Raw genomic sequence first — 25,389 nt, forward strand, 5'->3', positions numbered from 1 at the left:
TATTGATTACATTGATGTCTTACCAAGTGATTGTTAGGTGGCATTTGAATTTGGAAATGATGGATTTGTAGCTTATTGTTTGGTGTTGTTTGTTTGTTTGTTTGTTTATTTGGTATAGTGCAAAACCAAACCCAAAGAGGGTAGCTGGGCGCGGACAGTACAAGGATACTTGAGAACTTGGTTACAGGAAAATGCAGTTATACAGTTAAAATAGAAACAAGGTGCATGTACAAGCGAATACGAAAAATGCAGATAAAGCAAGATGCCCAGAAAGCAATTAATCTAATTACAAACATATTGTTGAATGATATTTATGAGAGCTTAATGTGTTTGCCTTTCATATGTTATCTTTGTGTGTGATAGTGCAGTGTTTCCCCTTTAGAATGTGTTTCACATGTGTTGTAAACCAATTGCATTACATTTAGTTCCATGATACATCATGCATGATTTTTGCATGCAATCCCTCAAATATAATTACATTGTATTCATACCCAATCGTCATTTCATAATCCTATCTTTTTTGCCGTTTGTTTTTATAATGAGTCAAATGTGTTTTTCAGCATCTGAAAGACAACTCCAAATGGCCTTCTTTTATCAACCAGAAGTAACACAAAGGAATGTTGGACTTCACATTATTGATTGCTAATATTACTTGTTTCAACTACAGGCATCCCTATAGTGTCCATAGATATTCAATTGAAAATACCAATACTACATTTCCTGCAAAACATATTTATAATATAGCAAATAAAGAAAGGCTGTCTTAAGCTTTGGACAAAATTGGTACAATCATTCCATTTGCACGAGGGGCGATATTACAAAAATGTGCACTGGTGCAAGTGTGTTTTACACAAGGTAAAACATTTCCCTACTGCAAAAAAACGTATTCTTTTAACACCTGTTTGCACCAGGTTGTAGTCCTTTGCCCTGGGGGCAACAATTAACAAAAAGAAAGTGCCTGATTTACAAAGCGTTTTTCAATGGGAAACCTAGGGGGGGTTCACTATAAATATTTCTAATACAGGCATGTAGGTAATAGTTACAAACTACTTTGAACTCTGCATGCCCTTGAATGCAATATAATAAAGACTGCTGTAGCGGATATGAACCTATACTAGATCTCAAAATAATATTATTCCTAGCATGGTCCATGCTACGAAGTTAAAGATTAAAGAAAAATAAATTTAAGAATAGAAATAGTCGCTGACTCCAGCTCAAAAACGCCTTCAAAATATAGCACTAGACTGTGCCAAACAGGCCCAAAGAACGATGCAGGCCAGGATATATGAAAGGGGTGACAAAGCGGGGAAAATGCTGGCATGGCTAGAAAAAAGAGACATAGGTAGTCACCAAGTTCGATCGATCAGAACAGAGAGTTTGGAACCACTAGTGAATGATAGAGATATAGCTGAAGGATTTGCTTCCTATTACGCAGATCTATATAAATCTCCCATGACACCAATCGACACCTCTATATTGAACAAAATTACTCTTCCAGTCCTTAATGCAGAACAACAGACCCTTTTAGAAAAAGATATCACGGAAGAGGAGTTGGTAACAGACATGTCCCAACACCAGGTCCGAATGGCATTCCGATAGAAGTGTGGCGCAAACTGGGAACAAATATAATTGCCCCACATCTGTTACAAATGTTTTCACCTTCCAAAACCCAAGGCTCGCTGCCCACGGATCTCTGGAGAGCCACAATAGTAGTAATACCGAAAGCGGACAAACCACTGGACCGCTGCAGTTCTTACAGACATATCTTCCTTATCAATAGCGAAACCAAAATCCTTGCGAAGGTGCTTGCCAACAGATTGCAACAAGACATAAGCGATCAATGCGGATTCAAATGAACATACATAGACTGCACTCAGCACTAGAAAGAGCCCCCGCCCTACAAAGCCCCCTAGCGTTGCTTTCAATAGACTTTGAGAAAGCTTTTGATTCTGTACATTGGGAGGCTATATGGGAGATAATGCGTCACATTGGTTTTGGGCCCCAATACATGAGCTGGTTCCAGCTACTATATGAGTCCCTAGAGGCAGAAATGCGAGTCAATGGATGGCCCTCAAGACCTTTCAAACTGGGAAAGGGAACTAGACAATGGTGCCCCCTACCTGCAATGATTTTTGCACTGGCCATTGAGCCCCTGGCAGTACTGTTACGGACATCACCATTATGGACTCGTTTCTGCTGGGTGGACGAGTGGGAGGATAAAGTTTCTTTATATGCGGATGATCTGCTTATCTATCTGAAAGACCCACACAACTCCTGTCCTATAGTAACAGGATTACTCAACAGCTATGGAGCATTTAGTGGACTACGAGTGAACTGGTCCAAATCAACACTATTCCCAATAGATAAACTGACTTCAAGGCCCCAGATGCCTGTCCGTACCGAATCGTGACGACTCAATTCCAGTACCTTGGCGTACTAATCACGAATGACCTGGGGGAATATGTGGATAAAAACCTCCACCCGATTACGGCAAGATTCATAGAAGATGTCCGTCACTGTGTCTCCCTTCCGTTAACCCTAATAGGTAGAGCTGTGCTCTTCAAAATGATCGCCCTCCCCCACTTCCTATACATCTTACAAAATGCTCTGCTACATATCCCACTTGAAGAATTTCAAAAAATCGACCGGAAACTGCTGTGGTGTGGTGGACACCCTCGCATTGCATTGAATACCCTTCAGAGCCCCATATGGTAGGGGGGGGTCGATCTCCCATGCCTACAGTCCTATTACAGTAAAATGACCGTGGTTAATGATATGCTGCATGGAGATACATCACTGCCACACAACAAGGTAGCGAATGCTAAGGGCCATGGTAGAACCTAACTTGAGCACCTTTATAGAACAACAAGCCTTGGAACCCCCCAGACCATGCTGTCCCATATCTCACGGGTTTGGAAAGCAGCACACAAATACATAGGTTGGGATGTGAAAATCACTCCACTACAACCAGTGTGGGGAAACGGAAACCTTCTTGAAGTGAGCAAACTCCCGAGATGGCACAGTTGGGTGAACCGGGGAATCACCACAGTTGGGGATATCATTGCTCACGTTGGTGCCCTTTGAATATTTAGTATCCCGCTTTTGCCTCCCACTCACTGAGCACTATCACAACATAGAACTATGACACACATTAAGATCCCACCTCCCAGAGTTAGCAGATATGCCGGAAAGCACCCCTCTTGAGAGATACATAGTCCAGGCAAAAATCGACACCAAAACTACATCCACAATGAACAACGTCATAACCTCCTTTGCCACCACTGAATTATTGAGCCTGAAAACTAAATGGGAAAGAGATATCGGAACCATACAACCAGAAGACTGGGTGACGATTCTCATGTACCCCCGTGAGATAGCAATCTCTGCTAGACTCCGACTCATACAGCTCAAAATCCTGCACAGGATATATTACCCGAGGGTGGCACTTTATAGATGGGGGAAAATTACTGACCCGCTCTGTTTACATTGTAAAAGGGTGGAGGGCACTTTCTTTCACATATTGTGGGGATATGATAGAATACAACAATACTGGCAACTATGCTGCGACGAACTCACACGAGTACTTGGGAAAGAGATTTGCAGGGATTGGAACTGTTGCTGCTTGGGATGGAGGGGGAGGAGGAGTTATCCAGATATGAAAAACTGTTTTTGTCAACAACCACAGCATTAATCAAAAGGAACATTGCGAAGCTGTGGGGCTCTGCAACAAACCCACAATATGAACAATGGATTGCGGACGTGAATATGTGCATCATGATGGAACGCAGGGTATACACAGCTAGAGGCTGCCCAAAATAAGCTGAAAAAATATGACAAAGATGGGAAGATATGCAGTGAACTTTGCAGCTGTGTGTGTGATTGACATAGATTGCGTGGCGTAGGACAAAACCTGAAAAACGTTTTCTGTGAATGGTGGAAGAGCTTTCGTGACCCAATTTAAAAGTTTTAAAAGTGTGAGTGATAACAGGTTAAAGGTCTATCCGGCCCAAGTTTGATCTCGATGCTTTGTTGTTTGTAAATGTTATAAATGTCAAAACAATAATATGTGTTTTTTTTTTAAAAAGAATAGAAATAGTCCATTCATATGAATCTGTGAAAAAGAACTGTATTTTTCTATGCCTAGAGTGGGAGTCTGTTCATTGGTTTGGCTCCAAAATCCTGCTACTATTTAATGTGGGATTTGGGAGCCTCCAGTAAACTAAGAAAATGTGGGTACCACTGCAAATATTATAGGAGACCTACAGACAATGTTGGGTAACATTTTTGCAGATGTGCACAGTCCTCAGTCTAAGCACTGTTCCAGGTCCTACTTTCAATACCAACATTAAAAAGGTCATTGCTTATCATGGGTGGGCGGCCTTATTTGAGCCTAATGGTTAATACATAATTTGATGGGCTGCAAATGCAGGGATAGAATGTGAACATCTGCAGATAGCATTTGGACTCACCACGGAAGAAATTAATATTTATTGCAATATTCTTTATTTGAAACTAGTTAATCTTCATTTCAGGAGTGGGTATAGAACTTTGTGACACAGGAACATCTATTCAACGGAGCAGCATTGGATATATTCCTTAGGTTCCTCCCATGATAGCCATGTTGCAAGCATGTGTGCTCAATTTCAGCTGGGTAAAATTGTTTGTGCGTGGACACGTCAGAAGTTGTATCTTCCCATTTAATATGTCTTCATTAAAAAGTCCCAGGAACACGTATGATTGCAAGACAGGGATATACCCATATATCTAAAGGAAATGACTGCCCACTCAGTTATTATTACGCTCTTCACACTATGAAACTCAGGCCAGTGGGAAGATGACGGGCAGGCTTGACAACTCACTTCTGTATTTATTGTTTTAATATTTTGTTTTACAAACGGGTATTGTAATACATTCCCTAATGCTACATGCAGTGCTTCTTGTCCATTTTTAAAGTTATGACATACTCCGGAAGTTACATGTGTACCCATCTTATGTGTTCATGTGTTTGATGAATACATATTAGTCGTAAACCATTAAAACAAACATAGAAAGTGTAAAAAAAGTTCAAAAATAATCACTGTAAAATGGAACGCTAAATGTTGTTCTGTAGTCAGCACCAAATAAACCACCCACGTGAATATTTCACTAAAAAGCAATATGTGTCTAAATACATTTGGAATCTTTTTTATTGAACAGGAACTTCCTTGCATAATAGATGCCATTTCACACAAAAATAGGTAATGCTAAAGGGGAGTAGGGGAAAATGTAATTTGTATTTCTTTTTGCTGCAGTTTTTGCTGGCAAATTTGAAATTGCGCGCATTTCTCTTGAAATACTCAACCTCATAAAAGATGAACTTTTACTAAAGTAGATCTGTTTAAAATGTGATTTGCACTACACTAAATGAAGCACTCAATACAAAGAGTAATCTTTCTACTTAAAATATCATTTTATTTTTCTTATCATTCATTAAATATAACAAACATATGGGAATAATCCTACAGGCACGCCTAGCTAAATCCCTGCTTAAAGTCTCCTCCCAGGTGGCCAGGGAAAGGCAGACGCCTTCTGATCCTGACCTTGGGGGCGGTGTTCTGTGGGAGGATCACCTGGGAGGAGAAAGGGCCCAGAGGAATGAGATGATTCTGTGGGATGAGATGTAGTATTTGTCTTCCTCTAGGGAGGATGTCTCCTCAATGCCAAAGTATGTAATGGCTTGTTATAATAACCATCTTTTTGTTCCACAAGATATACATATAAATAGGGGTGTGAACAACCATAAGCTCCAAGGTATTGGGAGAAAAAAAAAACCTTTCAAACCCCTGGAAACTGATAAAGCTAAAGACCTCCCTAACACACAAATGTACATAGAAAGGACATCCGTGAATAATAATGGCTTAAAAGAACTGCCTTCCCCTTTTCAATCAATTTTGGTGACTGATCCTTATGATATGCCTTTAAGGATCAAACTTGAAAACCTCATCTTGCCATTTGGGACTGCAAGTCCATTATTTCCCAAAGTACTGGGATGAAGAAGAGGGCTACAATGGTACAATCTTGCAGGAGTGGTCAGATCGTTAATTCAGATGGCCCAAAGCTGAAGGCGACAGAAAGGCTTCAAAGGCCCCCTCAGTTGAAAGCCATAGAGAAGAGCAGAGACTGCAAGAAGCAGAAGCAGCGTGACTCGTGTGGGCAGCCCAGGCAGAAGCTGGAGTAGAGAAAGGATACTAGGACCACCGTTCAGCAGATATCAACTGCCGCTCTTGAGAGGGTCTGTGTCTCCCAAAACTTGAAGTGCAGAGGTCTCACAGCAGAACGCATGCAAGAGGGAAGCTTGCCCTCTGGAGACCTGGGCTGCAGAGGCTGCACAGAGGGAACCGAAAGTGAGGGAAGCTTTCCATCCCAGGAGGCCATCTCCAGTCGCTGGCGTGCACCCGAGGGCCTCAAGGCTGTCTCGGTTGGCTGGCGTGCACCAAAGGGCCTCTGGAGCAAGAGGAGCTCCAGTTGCAGGTGGCGTGGCTGACGCCAGTCTAAGAGAAGAAGTTTGCCAGGTCGCGAGGAGCCACAGAAGCATAAGTCCTGCAGGCGGCGAGGGGATCGGAAGCGCACGCCTTACCCAGTGAGTTCACAGGCTGGTAGTGACCTTGGATAGCGCCGTAAATGCTTGTGTATGCAAGGCAGGCATTCAGCGAGTAGGCAGCACTTGCGTATGAGTGAAAGTAGCTCTGAAAGTAATTTTGAATATCAAACAATTTAAAAGCAGCAAAAGCAGCACTCGAATATGAGTGAAAATGGTTTTCAAAGTAAATCTAAATACCAAACTATTGAAAAGCAGCAAAAAAAACCTTATATAACAAAATCAAGTGAATGTAACTTTACATGTGTGAGTTTGGGGAATACACAGCCACCTGATGGGGCGAAATTGTTAAGCACTAATACCTACAAACATTGCCCAAGCCAAGACAGACTAAAGTCAAGGCAAATACAATCCAGCATATATTGCCATCGGCAGAAGAGGGCTAATGAAAGGTCCATAAGGTATGAAACCTGATGCCCATACTTTGTACAGCATGTGGTAACAGCTGGCAGAAAATCACATAGCCAAAGCCAGGGGAGAAGCAGGATAAAAACCTATCACTGTCAGTATTTGGTTACTTGTGCAGTGAGGAAACAAGAGTGGCTAAAGGGCAGCTCTTCTGGAAACAGGATATTCAGAAGGAGGGGAGCATTATTTATGGAAGAGTAGAAAACCAATGTGAACATTGTTTTCCCGGAAGTGTTGTTAAATGTTTTGAAGATGCAAACTGTTGAATACTGTGAAGTTGTGAACCTCTTGTCAGTAGACCTTAACCACAAAAGCACTAGTTGTTGTGAAACTGTTGTTGTGAAATGCTGTTCAGGCAGGGGGTATACCCAGATGGTAATCCTGTGAAGAAGTTGGCCTGGCATGGAAATAAACCAGGCAGAAGTTGATAAAGTGCTATAAAATGGTCATGACAGAGACAATATATGTGATTTGCTTTACTGAAGAAAGAACTTGGTCAGGAGGATTTGCCACAGCTGATATATTCTGAAGAAATACAACTCCTTTTACAACAGCTTGACAAAGACAATTATTGTTGCTATTGTGGAACTGTGAAACTCTCCTATATCTAAGAAGGATAAATCACACCCTTCAAGAACCTTCTATTTTCTTGTTGAAACACTCGAGTGGTGGAACTTTCTATTGACAAATTGAAGTTGTAAGCAACTGTGTTGGAACTTTGTTGCAAACTAGGATGTCCTTATTTTCTTTTCTTGATCCGTGAAGCAGAATCCTGTTGAAATCTGGGGAAGGGGAATTCACTGAGATTATAAAGAGAGGTTGTTGGTACAATACAAATCCAATCATTATTGTTTTGAACTGCCATACAGTTGCCCATTTGTTCATTGCATGTATAAGTGTGAGGGACAGATATCCTTCGTTAGAGTGTTTCCTTTAGTTTATTTTAGGCAGGGAATTACTCATCGGAGGAGGGATAGTCAGGCATTTATTCAACCTTCTAATCTTATCAAATAGAATTTGATGTGCAAACTTCACAAAGTTGTCCACCTAACATTTCTGATCCCTCACACAGGTGTTAAAAAGAAATGGTTCAGCAGTCAACATTTAAAACTTGAAAGAAATTATTTCCCAATACTAGTTGCTTCAAATTAGTCAATGTTTCAAATTTTGAACATAATTTGCTAGGTGCCAAAATAAACTTTGCTCAGCAGGATTTGGCCATTCATTATTCCAAACAGCATGGTTTCTTTAAATTGTCTTATAGAAAAGCTTTGGCAGGAACGCACCAAGCATTTAATTCTTAGGAGATTGTAAATCAGGTGCAGTAATACAAAATGATTGAATGCAATAGGTGTGCAGTATGTATTGTTATCTCAGTTATACATAGCACATACTAGCAGAGGTGGTCAGTCAAAATGTCGAAAAAAAAGTCAAATGACAAAAATGTTGAAAAAAAAATGTCGAAAAAAAAAGTCGAATTTATTATTTTTTTATTTATGTTTTTTTTGGGTTCGGTAAGTAAAAAAAGGGGTAAAATAAAAAAAATAGAAAAAAGGGGGGTTAGGGGGAACTCACCCATTTCGAAAAAAAAACGTATTGAAAAAGAAATTCGATTTTTTTTTTAGATTTGTTTTTCGACATTTTGACTTTCGACATTTTTGTTTCGACCAAATCACTATAAACCACTAACAGAGCTAGGTTTGACAGTAGAAATGTGTTAGTGTATTAAATCTGGTGTGATACAGATTTCTGCTTTTTGAAACACAATCTACTTCATTTTCTTTAATGCTACAGCCACAGGAGCTATGCACCATTGCTTGGTGGAACTAAATCTACCCATGGGTCATTCCAATAAGGATGACTAACAGGTGTGTATTTAACTCACCAAAGTTGTATTCCCAGTATTGATTTGCTATTTATTTTTGTTAAGATCTGTTTACCCAGATTGTAATCTTTTTATTTGGAAAATAAATCTATTAATAGTTTCCTCTTTCAATTGTGACCTCGTCTGAAACTACGGCCCATTTGGGGGAGTAACTAGAATGTGAGAATGGGGGAATTGATCGGGAACATTTCCAATCTAGTAAGTGCAGCAATCCGAGGAGTTTCACATGTGGGTGTGACAGCATCCCATCTCCAATGAGAAGCTTACATGTAAGGCCATATCCTGAAAAGTTTAAAAATGAAATGAATCTTCAAATGTTCAAGGCATCAATGTATTTCCCTTTTTATCATATGATATCCCATAGTCTCTGCAGCAACTCCATTCGAGAATGTCTATATTCTTAATTAAAGCAGGTCTTCACTTTATTGGGAGACGGCTCTTTTAGAACACCCCCTCCCCCACCACTATAGCAACCTAGCAAGAATAATTCTTAGATTTCCATTCTCACCCCAGTTTCTTCAATATTTTTATTTGATTGTGTTTATATTGATAGACATGCACACAGACCTTCTTCTAACATGTTCAAGTGCTTGTTGAAAGAACCATGTTCCCTTGTGCTACTTAGAAATAGACAGAGCAGAAATATTTCTATATACCAGACCCTTGATGTATCTTCTGGTCCTAAAAGGGAAAATTGTTAAGAATCGCTCCCCAACTTATTATTTTAAATAGGTAATACCCAAATGGTGAATTAGATGTCACTGTATCAGAGGAACATGTTCACTATGTAACACTTCCCCATTGACAAAAATAAACAGTAATGTATTTCCAGCTAAGAAATATGAAAGGTGTTTTAAAATGGCTTCAATATCCCCTAACCAAGTTAAGTCTTCTTGCAAATAGTTGGGCATACATATGACTCAAATTCAATAACTATAATGTGTGAAAACGTGTTTTCCACAAGAAGGTTGTGTGTTAATCATGAGAGTGCCATATTATATAACGTGCTTTACATTAAAGATTGCCAGGTGCATAGAAAATGTGCCTGTGCTTGGGGAACGTTTGTCTAAGATGTGCAATTACACATGCTTTGTCCTAGTTAGACATGCAGGTGCATCTTTTGATAACGTGTGCTTTTGCAATATAGCTTTCCTGCACCTTCACAGCACGATGCTATCAGATTTCATTCTATTATCAAGTGCCTGCTTGCACATCTGATGAGCATCATAATGCTGGCTATAGTTCCCGACTAAACCCACCATTATACCATTATGGATTTCGTCGATTATCAGTGGTCGAAGTGTACGAAAAGAAGTAGTGGAACTATGATCCCTGCTGGCCTGCCCCTGCTCCCCACAAACCCCATTGCCACAACCCCTCCCACACACAATACACCCCCCAAACACTTGCACCTGCTGTTTAAGGGAACGTTCCGTGCAGTGCACTGAAAATGAAGGTTTCAACTTCTTCCTACACCTTCATTTTAAAACAAAAAAATTCCGGAATGGTTTATTTTTTAAAATAAAAGTATAGGAGCTGTACAAGGTAATTTAAAAAAGTATAGGAGCACCGCTCTCGCTCACTTCGAACACTGATTATCATTAAAAGTTAGAAAACCAAGACTAACTGCACAAAACCAGGATTTGCGGCCAAGGCCATTCTAGGTAACTTTGCACTAGAAAGAACAAAGCCTGCCTCCAGGGTACAGGGTTCCAATAGGAAATGACATGGGTGCAAGAGATCACTCATCCCCTGTCTAGTGTTGTCTCCGTAGTCCGTTTTTCCTAATGGGAAAAAGTACTGTGAACAAAAACATGAAACCACCAGCATGTGCTGGACACTCTCACATTCATCTGTAGACTAGACTCTAGAGGGCCTGTTATTTAACGCCAAATTGTGTTGCCCATTCAGAATTATGCTCAAGTGTACCTATTGAGTAATTTATGTTGGCCCACGAAATAGTTTCTTTCCAGACTTGGTGGATTTTATTTTGTCTCTGTAGGGATTTCATTGTTCCATTTCTGACCGCACGCTATATCAAGAGTTTTTGCTGGTGATATATTATGAACGTTTATGATGCCATTGGTCAAATCCTTCTAGCAATAACCCAGCCAAATACAAAACAAATGCAGTTTTTTGAGTAAACATTGACCCAGTGGAGTTTTTATCTCCGAGGTTTGGATTTCAGGACAAACACGGCATCAAGGGCTGTGGTGTATATTCCATACTCATTTCTATGGGATGTCTTTACTTTGGTAACGGTTTGAGGGCTTTTTTTTTAACAGTATAGTTGGTGTACTGATTGTAATTCATGTATTCACTTTAAATTAACTATATTAAAGAGTTTGCTCTGTTGGTTTGTGTAACAATAAGGGCATAGTAAGGGCATAGTAAGGGCATAGTAATGGTGGCATCCAAATCATGGCAGAAAGTAACATCATCCTATTTGTCTCCATGTTATGCAAAGCTGCACAAAGGTCAAATACTGAATAAGCAGACGTCCTAAGTACGTATTGACTAACCTCAGATCATTGTTCCTCTGCCCACCCAATAGCAAAACGCATGCTGGTTTTCACTATATGAATAGTGACAAAGTATGGATAAGAGTGAACATGAGTTGTTTATCAGTTGGTTATGTTGAAATCCCAGCTCGATTGTACTATTTTCTGGCTCACCAAAACCATGCAGTATCCTGAGAAGTATTGAAGCATATTGATATGGTTGTGAGCAGTACTGAAGAGTGAGTATGCGCTCAGAGGTTTCATTGACATTTCCTGTTATTTCCTTGCTCTGGGAATAGAAGAAAAAGATGCTTAGGCAGCATTCTGATTGCCATTCCTTTCACAAGAATACTATTCTACAAGGATAATTCACATTTTGCATCAAACTAAGCACTCCATCTGGTGTTTTGTGCGATCTTGTTAAATACTGTAAGTGAAATGTTTTGATTGATTAATAATTAAGTAGAAACAATCCAACATTTTGAAGAAATACATTCATTTGGTCTGTTTTTATCCTTATAGCCCACCGTTCTCAGGTCCAGACCCCATGAAGACCTACAATATTATATTGAGAGGCATTGACATGATTGAATTTCCAAAGAAAATTACCAAAAATGCTGCTAATCTAATAAAAAAACTATGCAGGTAGGTGTTGAAATGTGTGATGATTTTTAAACGTCTTTTTAAGAGTTTTTCAAACCAGAATGTGTTTCCTAATGTGGGTGTTTCCTCTACAGGGACAATCCATCGGAAAGATTAGGAAACTTGAAAAATGGAGTGAAAGACATCCAAAAGCACAAGTAAGCTATTTTTCAATGTAAGCATTTCTGAATAAGGTTAGCGGTATTCTGGTTGGAATTATGGCAATGACCAGATAAAGGTCTTGTTCAAAGCAGGGAAGAAATAACATGGAGTCAAGTGCATAAATAATAACCAGGGAAGTCAACTTCAGGAGTGCGCTGAAGCTTTGTGTTTTTGGTGGGAAATGGGTAAACATGCAAGCTGTGTTTCTCCCCAGGGTTTACTTCCACGCCCTACCTACGCTTTGTAAAATGACATGCAGAACAAAACATAGGGACATATGTATTATCAGGACTGGTCCTCATTCAGAAAAAGGGGGTAACAGTGGTAAGGCTGCACCTGGTAGCAATGTAATACTTCTGTAATTAACACCAAGAATAAGATCACGTCTGACCTGGTCTTAAAAAATGTTTTACTACTTAGCAACTTCCACAATATACATATTGTGCTTTGTGTTCTCAAATAACACATGCATCAATGGGGGAAGGGAGGGGGAACTAGCTGAGCCCCAGAATTTAAGTTTTGTTTCTTACTCTAGTATTCTCGTATTTTACAACAAACATTGTTGGCATAATTCATAGCATTGCATGGAAAAGTGTGTTACACATAATTACCTCATACAATAGATACCATGGGTGGTGATATTGCAGTATTTCATAGCACAGCAGTGCATGATTACAACATTTAAGAAATCCTTTCTGTGTGGTTGGTGGGGTGGAGTGGTAGTTCACCTCTTCCAGTGGAGTTTGTGGGATATGACGTCTATGTGCTTTTATGCTGCACCAAATCACCATCATAGTTGTATCAGAAGGCCTAGGCTTGTTCATGGGGCAGTGTACTGTGCCAGTGATGCCCAGACCATAAACGAGGAAGGGTTAGACCAGAGGATGGGCAAGCTGGAAATAAATTCAACCAACACATGGAAGGAGTGAGGGGTGGAGGGGCGGATGGAAGCATTAGTGAGAAAGGGAAGGAGGGAGGGAGGGCTGCAGAAGGGCAGGCATGTTTTGTAATAGCATAGGTGCATGTCGGACCTTAAGTGCTGTGATTGAAAGGCATATTTGAAGAATGTTAAGTGCCATGCTGAGTGCATGTGGGGTTCGCGGGTGTTTTCAGGCAATCCTGGAGGTTTTGTGGCGTGTTTGCCTCGGCATCTCGTTACATTGTGTGCTAGGTCAAACACCAGAATTTTAATTCTGTAACTTCCGAGCCTGAGCTAGAGTGTCACAGCCGAGAATAAAAGGTGTATAGAGTTGAATGCTGTAGGGGACAGGAGTAAGGGAATGGAGTTGTCAAACTGGCACAATAAAGCTGATCATGCCTGGCATCCTGATGTCAAAAGGGTCATTTATCACAGTGAGAGAGGGTGGCTCCTTTCTTGGAATTAGGCTATACAAGCATAGTATGCTGTAGCCATCTCCAGTGAGAAAATGCAGCCTGCGCTCCTTATGCAGGCTCTGTCAATCACAGTGCGTGAAAAGCAAAGGTAGATGCGTGAAAAGCAGGAGACAGGTAGGGAGTGAAGGTCTGGAGGTCGGTCCTTCTGTGTGTAGGCACAGGCTGGCACCCTTCTATTATGTTTTGTTATGTTACTAAGCTTAAGGCTAGAAACACACTGTGTTGCTTGTGCACTGCTTTATGCCAGAGTACAGCCACTTCGCAGACTGCGGAGCAGGGAGAGAGGCGTTCAAGTTACAAGCCAACAATGTGAAAACCAGTGCACCCAAAGATCAGCAATGAGAGGCCCCTCAGCCAGCCCGCCAAAGTGTACAGAATGGACATGAAACAGAAGTGAATGTTTATATAACTGACAGCTTGAACACCTGGAATCCATGTTAATAATAATAACATTGTGGAGGGTTCGTATGTCAGAAATGTGAACTTGCCATGTTGACTACTACTAGAAAAATTAGCACAATCTATGTTACCAAGTGTTTATTCTGGACCAAATCACCACCACCGCAGTAGTCTCATAGCATTGATACTTGTCCGTTTGTGCAACATGTTCAAGGACATGACATCAGTCTTTGGCTCAGCAGTGGTCAGGCTTTTAAGCCCTCAATAGTGCCAGGGCGTCATTGTGACCCTTGGCATATGGAAATAATGCCCAAGAAAGCACAAGGGCAAAGCTCTCCTCCTTACTCCCGTAAAGTCCAAACAGCCAGGTTCTATAGACATGAAAAGTGGATCGTGCCATGCGGCCATAGTAGACTACATGAAGTCCAGACTCACCATTGTGTGGCCTTTAATGACATTATGTTGCCTTACCCTTGCTTCATTTGTAGTATGTATCCCTTTGATTCGTACCTCAGACCCTTTCCCAAAAATAATTCACTGCTGAATGGACAATGTTGCCGAGCATTAGTAGGAGGGCAAAAACATTTCTTATTGCATTGTTTCAATTTATTAATTTATTAGCACTAGGGAAAACATTGCCTTGGTGCAAAGATACATTTAAAAACTGTGCATTTGTACTATGGACAGTATTCCCCTGATACTAATAGCTTGAAAAACTGTACCTGCACTGACGCACATTTTCTGATTGAAAGATCTGGGGCCAGGTTTTCTAACATTTCGACCAAGTCAAAAAGTACAGCAAATGCACTTTGTAATAGTTTTTTTTGTTGCTTAGGTTATGGATTGGAGCAAACAAGTAGTGTCCCAATCTGTATTACCTAAAAAGGTAGGCACGAGGGCAACACTACATCAGTTGCCAGATTCTTTCCCTTGTGCACAAAAAAAGGAGCTACCTAAATTAACATTAGAGTCGTTGCTTAGCTATTACAGAATGGAGCAAACGGGTGTATCCTCAGTCTGTATTCTGTAAACATGTTTTAACTAGGTCAACATTAAAGCGGGCTGTTTCATTTACCATATTTGCTGCACCAACATGAAAAGTATTTTGTATGTCATGCAGCAAACATGCACGACACTGCATCTGTCATAGAAGACCCCGCATTTCTTGGTTTTAAACAGGTGTCTTTCAGTGCATCTGTCATCGGGCCTCCATACCTCCTGGTCATACTATTGACGCGAATGACCCTAGCCATGCACCCAGAAATGCAAGCCAAGGCCCTTCACAAGTATTGCTCTCTGCCCATGCACTGGATGTCTGCTTACATTGGACTGTGTCAATAGAGGTATGGATGCTGTAGATTTGGATGTGTGCTGGGTTTCTTTTTCCAAGAGCTAAAGTACTTGTGGCCTGATACAACCACCTTCTCAACATTTTACAGGATTCTGGTTGCTTGGTTTGGGTGTGGACCACGTTACATTATTATATATTTAAGCATAATGATTATTCTCAATGAAACACCTTATTTCACTCTGTTCGTCACTTTTTTAATTATTTCATTTCATAATTATCCAATCTAATTTTATATGAAGCAGATCTTTGAGTTTTGAGGAGATCCTCATTCCTTTCTCAAAATACTTGAACCAAAGTATGCTCTAATAAGACGATACACAAGTAAATCGATCAACATACAAAACAATGGGTTATATGGTGTGTTTTGATGGAGTGGGTGGTGCAAAAATTGCACACATACCAACATAATCCCTTCCATTTGGGATACTCCAGTCCTGACTTTCACTTTGCAATACGGGACTTGGAGTCCTGAATTTTCATATTATAACCACAGGACTACCAGTCCCAGAATGTAAAGTTAAAACCAGGAGTGAACTAGTGGTTCCCAAATGACATAATGGACAGTGCTGGCATGCATGGGCGCGTGTGTGTGTTTTCTTGTATACTGGGATAACGCCTCTCTCTTCTCCAAGTGGGTTATGAAGTTTACTATAGAGAGTGTTGCGCCCACGACCAGATCCAAATGGGAACATACCACACACCTTCACCCAAAGAAATATGCCTCCAAGGGTATATCACCAAAGGTTGACTGTCTGGATTCCTCTCAACTCTAGAACTCATCCCTTGACTGATCTGGATCTCCTTGGGGTTTGAAGAATCGGGCTTGTTAGCAAAGGATGTGTCCATGTACATGTGTCTAGTCGTAATCCTCTTGTTAAAGTGCACACACATTGGTAAGACTACCTTCACGTTCTTCCATAAGTTCTCTTGAAATAAGGTGCATGAAATATTAAACAAAAATGAATGTTATTTGAAGGAGACAGACACCTGTTGTGGACGATGTCCAGACATTCTTGAATAGGGAACAGGGTTATCTTAGTCTGCAAGAGTACAGTCAACCCAAATTATTTTAGGATATCCAAACGCAATTCATGTGTAAAACAGTGAATAGTACCTGGAGCTATTTTCAGAGTCAGTGGTTATCCCGCAAAGCCTGATGTGGTTGAAGCTCTCATGCACTGCGCTTTTAGATGTCTTGTAGGGATGGTAGATGCATTTTTGAGTGATCTGCTGGCAGGTGAAAATATGGATTTCAAAAGAAATGTGCAAATGAAGTGCAGGAACATCTTTTGAAACAATGAAGTCTATATATGTTAAGACATTCTTTGGTGTGCGTGTGAACATTTGTGCATTGATGGAAAGTGACAGGACACTGAAATGCATATTTTATCAATTTTATACTCCAAATTGGACTTTGTAAATCCAATGTATAAGTGTCAATTGATGCCTGATGCAAGTGTAAAATGAAGAGAAGGGTTGTATAAAAGACCCTCATAAAAATAGTTGACTCTAGCAGCTCCAAATAGAGCAGACAATTAAGCAAAGGGCCAGATTCATGGATTTTTTGCACAGTGCAAAGTGACCTGGATTTGCTGAAAAGAGACTTTGCACTGCCGATACAACCCTGGTTCTTGGAACTGTGCAAAGTGTATTTTTCAGTCAGTGCAAAATCAATTTGTACTGCAAAAATGACTTTGAATCACTTTGCACAGTTCCAAGAATCAGGGTGTGTGTCGGCAGTGCAAAGTCACTTTTGAGCAGTGCAAAACATTCCATGAATCAGGCCCAATGAGTTTACAAGAAAGCAACCTAGCAAAAATAGAACATATATCCTTGCACAGACACCACAAGGAACAGAATATGGTTATTAAAAACACCTGTCTGATTCAAAAATAATTCTTAAGAGGTTTAGATCCAGAAAGCAGCTCAAAATCACCACTGATTAAAACAAGCAAACTCTTATCTTCTATTCACACCCATCGCGTGCACCACAGCCAATTAAGGGCCTGATTCATGGAAGTGTTTTATAATGGCGCAATCCCATAGGAAAATATTCCATGAATCAGGCTCAGAACATGGGCTGGACTACATTGTATAAGCCTGGGATAAGAGCAGGCTGGAAGCTGCTCACGCCCACCCATCCATTTTCGTTCCCTCTCCCTGTGGTCCGCACCTCCCTCCGACCACCCATCCGACCTCTCTCTTCCCTCCCACCTGCCTGAGGAGGCACAGCTCCTCTCATGTCTGTCGGCTGCCAAAGTAATGGACAAGGGGCTCGATGGCCATGTTAGGTTAGTATTTCATTAAAACAACAGGTTGTGCGCTCACTGTGACACGTTGTTTCAAAGGAACACATTTCTATTAGCAGCCCAGGTTGTAAACATGGGTATCTAATGGCCATAATGACGTATTCCTTGGGCAGCACTGGGTGCTAACTTTCTGGGGCTCTTGTTAAAGGCCCTTGCTTTACTGGGGCCAATCAGCCTTTACCACCAAGGCCTGAAGAAAGTATTCCACCTCAGACCAGGTTTGCTTTCTGCCTTCCTTACAATAAGGTCCATAGTTGATGGTTTTGAGCCACAATACTTGTGGCGTCCAATGCAGATGCCAATAATTGCCTTATTTTAGCACCAGCCCAGTATGAAGCAAGTGCACTGTCCAGTAATAATGGGCGTGGTCAAGATGGAAGACAAAACGGAGGGCAGTATTACGATACATTGCACATGTGCAGTCGAATTTAGTGCATGTGCAAAGAGCGTTAGCGCCAGGCCATGTGCACTACAGATGTATTTGCATTGGCACTAATGCCAAATGTACATATATAAGTGGTGATTGTGCATGTGCAATATAACGTAATTTTGCTTCTTATGCCTAACCAAATTTGACCAGCTGACCACATCTCACCATTATATCACTGATGTATCAAGGTCCAAAATGCGATTAACAATCAACAAGTGTGTGCAATTAAATGAGTGGATACAATGTTGGGTACTGTGCATGGGACACATTTCAAGCGCGTGGGAGGGCAAGCTGATGGGCAGCTGTTTAATCACACTCTGGGCACACGTGCTGTCATTTGACCCAACCCCCCCGCCCTCCATGTCTGATAAAAAGGGCGGGGTCCGATCAGCTAACCCATCCACATCAAGGCCTAATCAGGAGCTGACTTTGAGACAAGAACAATGGCTGCAGGAGGCAGGGTGGCATCTGCTGTGAATGGAAGGGAGGGGTTTTAATCTTCCGCAAAGTCCCGCGTGTTCTCCTCTTTGAAGGGTTCTCGCGTGGAATGTCCCCTCTCCGGAAAGTCTTAGCGACCTCAGTAAACACTGCTAATGACGAGCCCCTGGAGGTCAGTGTTGCTGCTGGACGTGTCTGATGCAGCACACCTCGCCCATTGTGCTAAGCAGTGGCAGCGTGTTGTGCATGTGTTGAAGGGGACATTAGAACTTGAATGTAATTAACGTTGACTTCTCCTTCCACAGATGGTTCGAAGGCTTTAATTGGGAAGGTTTAAGAAAAGGCACACTCACACCTCCTATCATTCCTAGTGTAAGTATGGTACGCGGAATGCACAATTGCCTGCTCTTTATGTTGTTCACAGTGCATGCTTCGTTGTAAAAGTAAATTCAATAACGGCTCTTAAAAGACCAGAACATGTCGAATGCTAGTTCAAAGTGAGTACAGCAAACGCCAGAGGAAGTACGAATTACGGGTCGAAGGTACAAAGGTAAGAGCTTAGCAGTAAATGAGTATTGCTGGAAAACACATCTCTTCGGCACACACTAGACGCTGGGGAGTAATTGCCAGCGCGCGAGTTCTAAGGTGGCCTGTGTTTACATGAGTTCCTAAAGGAAATAATACGAACAACAGGAGACGGATGGAGGAAATGCACGTATTTCACGCGCATTCAGTGTCACGTGCTAATGCTCGGACGACTCGAATTGTTTTAATTATAACCTTGACTATTCATTTCATTATTTCAAAGACATTGGTAAACACAGGCAGCCTTCTTTTATCATGTGAGAAAAAAAAAAAACTTGACAACATGAAATTCTAAACAGAATTGAAATAAACGGACATACACCCACTTTACTAAATGCAAATTAGGGCAGGTATTTCAATATAATGCACATCTATGTAACTATGGTGTGCCGAGACCACAGAACTGTACCCTTTTTCATCCTCCTCCTCCTGCTTAATCCCATTACAAGATGCCACCATTTTAAGGATGACACGATGTTTTGATTCGCAGCACAGATTATAGTCCCCAGGGTCAGTGGCATGATAGAAAATGTGGGGGTTCCAGTGCAAGTCATGAGGAAGGCTCCCTCCCAGCTCGGCATCGAAGCACGGGTCACGCCACAGTCTGTGTAGGCCTGGGACACCACGCATGCGAAATGCACATGATGATCCTGCTGCCGCAGGGCCACACCGCGCACTGCACTAGGTGAAGGGTGTATTGTTTTAATCCAAGTACACATCTTTCACCTAGCGCAGAAAGAAGGGCGCTCAGCCTGGCTCCTGAGTCTTGACACTAAAATGTGCCATGCCAACTCTGTGCATTGCCAGTAATATTACGCACAGTATATGCCAGTATTCCCATGTATGAACATTCACTTGTTGGCTTTCCCTTAATGCCAGTACAAATCTCATGCCACAGAAAGAAAATATGCTATTGCTGCTGTATAAATGCTTGCCCAATCGCTGCACTCCTATGTAAGAATGCTCTTCAGTTTTTTTTAAAATTAATTTAAAGTGCAGTTAGTTCATTAAAACCTTATACACTGTACAACAATAAAAGTCATACATAAGTACAGATACAATTAAAAGAGAAAGCATAACTTCACATTATTTCTCAACATTCACAGTATACAGAATAATCAAATAAAAGCCCTTATTCAATTCCGTCCATTGGATACATACCGTATACTTATATATTATTCCAGATATTCAGTACAAGAGGTGTGCCTTATTCCTTCAATTATTTAGGTCAAGATACATCCTAAATTCAAAATTCAAAATAGGTTGTTAAGAAAGATATGAAACATTAAGAAGACATGTTAAACACATTAAAAGTTTGCTCTCTTCCATATATATATAAAGCTGCCCCAACATATACCATGGTTTCGGCCTTATAAATGGTGGACCAAAACTGGTCTGACGTTAATCATTCTTAGGTCACTCACTAATTTACCGTATCCTTTATAGTACCATTTGTGTAGTTTTCCACACTCAGTGAGTATATGCCTAATGGATTCTTTCTCCATATTGCAATGTCTGCACAATCTTTCCTCTCGGGGTATCCCCGTCCAAGCCACCATGTATTCCTTACATGGGAGAATATTAAATCAGATTGCTCTTCATGTTGACTTTGTAAGCAATGCCAGTAAAACATGCAGTGCTACAGTAAAGAACCATCTCATTTGTTTGGCTGCACAAATGCCTCCAACCATCATGTAAGAACACACATCATATTGGCCTTGCCCCTTATATGAGAACAAAATGCCATGCCGCAGAAGGAAAATGTTCTGTCTGCTGCCACATTGTGCCATAAACCCCCACCCCAAAGCTTCCTTCATGTAATAACAATCATCTAGTTGGCTTTTCCCAAACATATTGCTAAAATATGTAAGAAAACATACATGCTTTAAGGCCCCTTGCCTGGGCCCCAGCCTTCCACGCACACCTGCATACCCACCATCCACTCGCCCAGTGGCAGTTAGTGAACTTTCTTTAATTGATGGGGCTTAAACATTTCCCATAAATATGCTGGAGCGACTGAGCATAACGAGGAAGTCTGACACAATGAAAGACGGTTTCGGAAAGCGGTTTCCCCAACGACAAGTCTATATTTAAAATAATGGGTTAAAATGGTGCATTATATAGCACACTTTCTGTGAAAAATTGGGTAAAATGCCACATGGTTTGCAATTGATTTTGTAGCGGAGTCGCCAATCCAAAAATCCAATAGATTTAACAATCAGATAGTGAGGATTGTGGGGTTACGATATGGATTGTGAATTGTTAACATATTGTTTATTCCATCTCCTCCCATCTGTTAGGTATCTAACCACGTTTTGAATTATTAAGGTGTTTTTGGAATATATGTTTGTGTTTATGGTTTACATATTGATTGTGTTACATGTGTCGGTCCATTTGTTTGAAGACAGGATGACCTATTATGTTAAATAAATAACTAGATAGATGTAAGACATGAAGTAGCGGTTTGCCTTCTTGAATTACACTAAGGTGTCTTTGACCTGCCCCTGATTAACAAGGCCAGGGTTGCATAGGCTTCCTTTGAGCACCTTACTTCCACCTACACCGATCAATTATCTAGAATTAGTTGCTTCATATAAATCAGTTCCTGGCGGGACAATTTCTTGTGTTCATGAGCATTTCCCCAACACATTTTCATAATGACTTTGCACATAATGCCAGTCCAAAAACACGTTAACACTGGATGTGCCCATCCATTTCCATGATGACTGCACCAATATATGCCAGTATTCCCATAAGACAAAATACTCATGTTGCTTTGCTCATAATGCCAGTAATGATTCTGTACGAAAACATGTCCAGGCTGGCTCTGCCAATATATGGCAGTATCCTCAATTAAGGACATACTCCTGTTGCTTTTGCTATTAAAAATGCCATGCCACAATAAGAAAACAAGCCCAAATAGGCTGCACCAGAATTCCAGTCTAACCACAAAACAACACTTATAATGCTTGTTTGATTGTAAATGCCCATTCAAGATGTCATGCCAGAGTAAGCAGTGGCTAGACAGGGTGAACCAAAATGTCAGTCAAGCCACTTAATACCACTTGCCATGCTTTCCTTTATCATGAATGGATGCACTTTAAAAATGTGGTAGAGTGAATGGCATTCACTTGCTCATTTACATACACCGTTCACTTTCTCATTCACATGCTCACCCATCTACCATACACTTGCTCATTCACATGCTCACCCATCTACCATACACTTGCTCATTCACATGCTCACCCATCTACCATACACTTGCTCATTCACATGCTCACCCATCTACCATTCACTTTCTCATTCACATGCTCACCCATCTACCATTCACACCCGCTCGTTCACACAATACATAATACAAAACACACCCATGAATTTGTTGCCGCCACTGAGGGACTCCTCTTCAGGTAGGCATGCGGCTGCCGCACACCAACTGGAACCAGGAAGCAGGACGTTCACTGCTTCTTGGTTCCTGACATACTCAGTGAAGCCGAAGCGCATTCATCCCCGCAAAAGGAACATTTCTTTCTAAAGTTGACTCATTCCCTTCCCCACATCATGGCACTTTGGGGGCACCTGCACAGCAGTGCTTCAGGGGCACCCGCTACGCCAGTGCGCAAGTTAGCTCCATGTGTTAAACGATTTGTTCGGACATCTGTGTTTATCCTGTAGGATACATGTTTGACTAGGACTCAACCCTTTAGCATTCTGATATTGATAAATTGAGTACAATCGAAAAGGGTAACAATAATACCCATTATTACAGTACATAAAGGTGTGAGGAATCCTTCATTAGGCATTATATAATGATTAGGCATTATATAATGTTATATTGTAATATTTAATATGTTCCTTTAATCAGATACAAATAACATTATTATTCAACTAATTACTGGCCATCCAGCAGCACCATGTAAGGAATTAAATTGCAGTGACTGTCCCTTAAACTATGCTCTGCCTTACACTGACTGCTGTTCATTTATAGTTCTGAAGGTGCAATTCTAAGTAAATACAGGGATGGTGCATTTGCTTTGACCTGTCTTTTATTTGCTAAATATTTCACTGGAAGTTAACTTTTGAAGAGGCGGTTGGTGAAGTTACAAACAGGGGGTAATCGCTACACCAGCTTGCACCGAATAAAGCAGGCATGGGTGGATGTACTCTTTAAATGCCCCATAAGTGTTGGGACCTTGGGTTAGGGGGGGGTTGATTTCTCAACTACCCATTTTTTCAACAAATGAAACACAGGGCCAAACAGTGCATTTCAATTTCCCTTACGGTGCAAAGCCGCCTTGCGTTCCACTTGCTGTTCTGAAGTGAAACGCAAGATACTGGCCATGTTCATAGGGGCACTGTCTCTCTTCAGCACAGAAGCATCCATACATGTGCTGAACCGAAAATCCTGCACCCTATAGAAATGCTGGCTGCATGACAGACAGCAATTATTTCTGCCACACCGCTGAATCAGCAGATGATACAGTGTGCCTGCCACGGGTTCTACTGGGAAGACACATTAAAGAAATGTGTCCTAAGTTATCCCCAAGTAGAAATCACACCAGTTTTAAATACTGTGCTGGAGGCTATAATGCACAGCCTTGCTCACATGCCAGTTATGAGCACCCGCAAAATGTACATTTTAGAAAATAAACGAACACAGATTTTCAGTTGAAGCCAAGGATACCTTTCTATGTAAGTCAAGTATCACGAGGTGCGGCTAATGATGAGAGGGTGAATATGCAGCACTGTCAGGGCAACTGATCAAACTTGCTGCTGCGCTCTCAAAGATGTCCTATCCTCATGCCAGTTTCTACATTGGTCCAGACAATTGCTATTCCAGATTCTTCATTGCCATGCATTTTTCTTCTTGCCTTACTGTGTGGATATTGTCTTGCCGGTTTGTACAGTGCCCTCATGAAATGTGCTGGCAGTTATGACATTGTTATGCCAGTGTCTATATTGCCACCCTAAAATCATGCCTGTTGCACATCACCCTAGGCAAGCGCATGAGTGGAACACACGCATGTGGATGATGAGCAGTGACCCAGGAAAAAGACGAGCCATCATGCCTTCAGTGAGTCCATATATCTTGTGGAGGTAGAGCCTCAATTCCGGCTGAATGTATGGCTGAGATCCTAAGCAATGTGACCTGAACCCGGCCTTGCAAGGCCCCTTTACAAGACCTCATTGCTCAGGGACTTAGCATCGTCAGAGGTCCATGCCTTCTGGACAGTGCTCTGGGCACTGGTGCAATCCTGGCCCTGGGAAATAGGGTTATCCCTCACCCTTTGACCTCTAGATATGCACTTCATAAACATACGAGCTAGCGCACATGAGGGGGGAGATTCCTCAATCCTTTTACTAGGATTGACAAATGACCCTCTGGTGTGATAGTGGCTCATTTGTGAGGTAAGGGGGTCTGTCTAAAATTCCAATGCCTTTTTCGGTCATTCATCAAGTTTGAGAGGTATCAAAGATAACTATAGCACTGAGATGAGATTATGTCCTTAAATATATAATATAGTCTTTTGTAGTTAAAATCCCCACTACACATTGATTCAGGGTGATTCAGAAAGCAAAATAGCTCTGGTAGCACATTTTGCCGGCATATTTCCGCCAACAGAATCATGCCAGATTACCTCTGCTTGCCGAACATACTGGCAGGTCAATCTGGTGCCAGTGTGCCCATTTTGTTTCTGTCCTCTTCCTCGAACCCACCGAGCTCCTTCCTCTTTTGCCGAATGGTCCTTCATTTATGCATCCCTCCAACCCGCGAAACCCCTTCTTCTTGCACTCTGTTTTGTCAGGGGTCTCTCCCCAGAACCGTCATCTTTGCCCCCTTCCATTTGTCAGCCCTCCTTTGTATCCCTGAGCTCACCACACACCACATCCCAAGTAACCTGTCCCTTAGCCCACGCCTGAGCTGCACTGCTAACCCCATCAGCGCCTCTTTGTTGCCCACTGCCTGCGTCGTCTACTGGCACGCCACCATAGTTTCTTCCTTCATGATATCTTACATGCTGGCAAGCATCTACCGGCCTTTAAAATGGCACCACTTTGTATGCAGTGGTTTAACATTGTATGTAAAAAATAAATGACTTCAAAAATCACAGACAACTATTTGCCATTCATTGTTTCAATATCCAGAGCATGTATACGAGAGTGACTCCTCAACAGCAGAGCTTTCCGGAACAAAGACATCAAATCATATTAATGTCTTCCACTCTATGCAGGTGGTCACAATCAAAAA

At 41.4% G+C, this 25,389-nt stretch overlaps 1 protein-coding gene across 4 annotated transcripts in view; it reads left to right on the forward strand.

Annotated features, from left to right (window-relative positions):
* The window catches only part of PRKG1 (protein kinase cGMP-dependent 1), a 2,834,149-nt gene that overhangs the window by 2,795,534 nt on the left and 13,226 nt on the right, over positions 1–25,389 (forward strand). For all 4 annotated transcript variants that reach the window (XM_069611305.1, XM_069611306.1, XM_069611303.1 and 1 more), the window contains 3 exons: positions 11,954–12,076; positions 12,169–12,231; positions 18,863–18,929. In XM_069611305.1, coding sequence (XP_069467406.1) covers positions 11,954–12,076; positions 12,169–12,231; positions 18,863–18,929 — 253 coding nt within the window. The remainder of the gene's footprint in view (positions 1–11,953; positions 12,077–12,168; positions 12,232–18,862; positions 18,930–25,389) is intronic.

This window comes from Ambystoma mexicanum, chromosome 8 (assembly GCF_040938575.1).
Source record: "Ambystoma mexicanum isolate Mex_15411 chromosome 8, UKY_AmexF1_1, whole genome shotgun sequence".
Lineage (NCBI taxonomy): Eukaryota > Metazoa > Chordata > Amphibia > Caudata > Ambystomatidae > Ambystoma > Ambystoma mexicanum.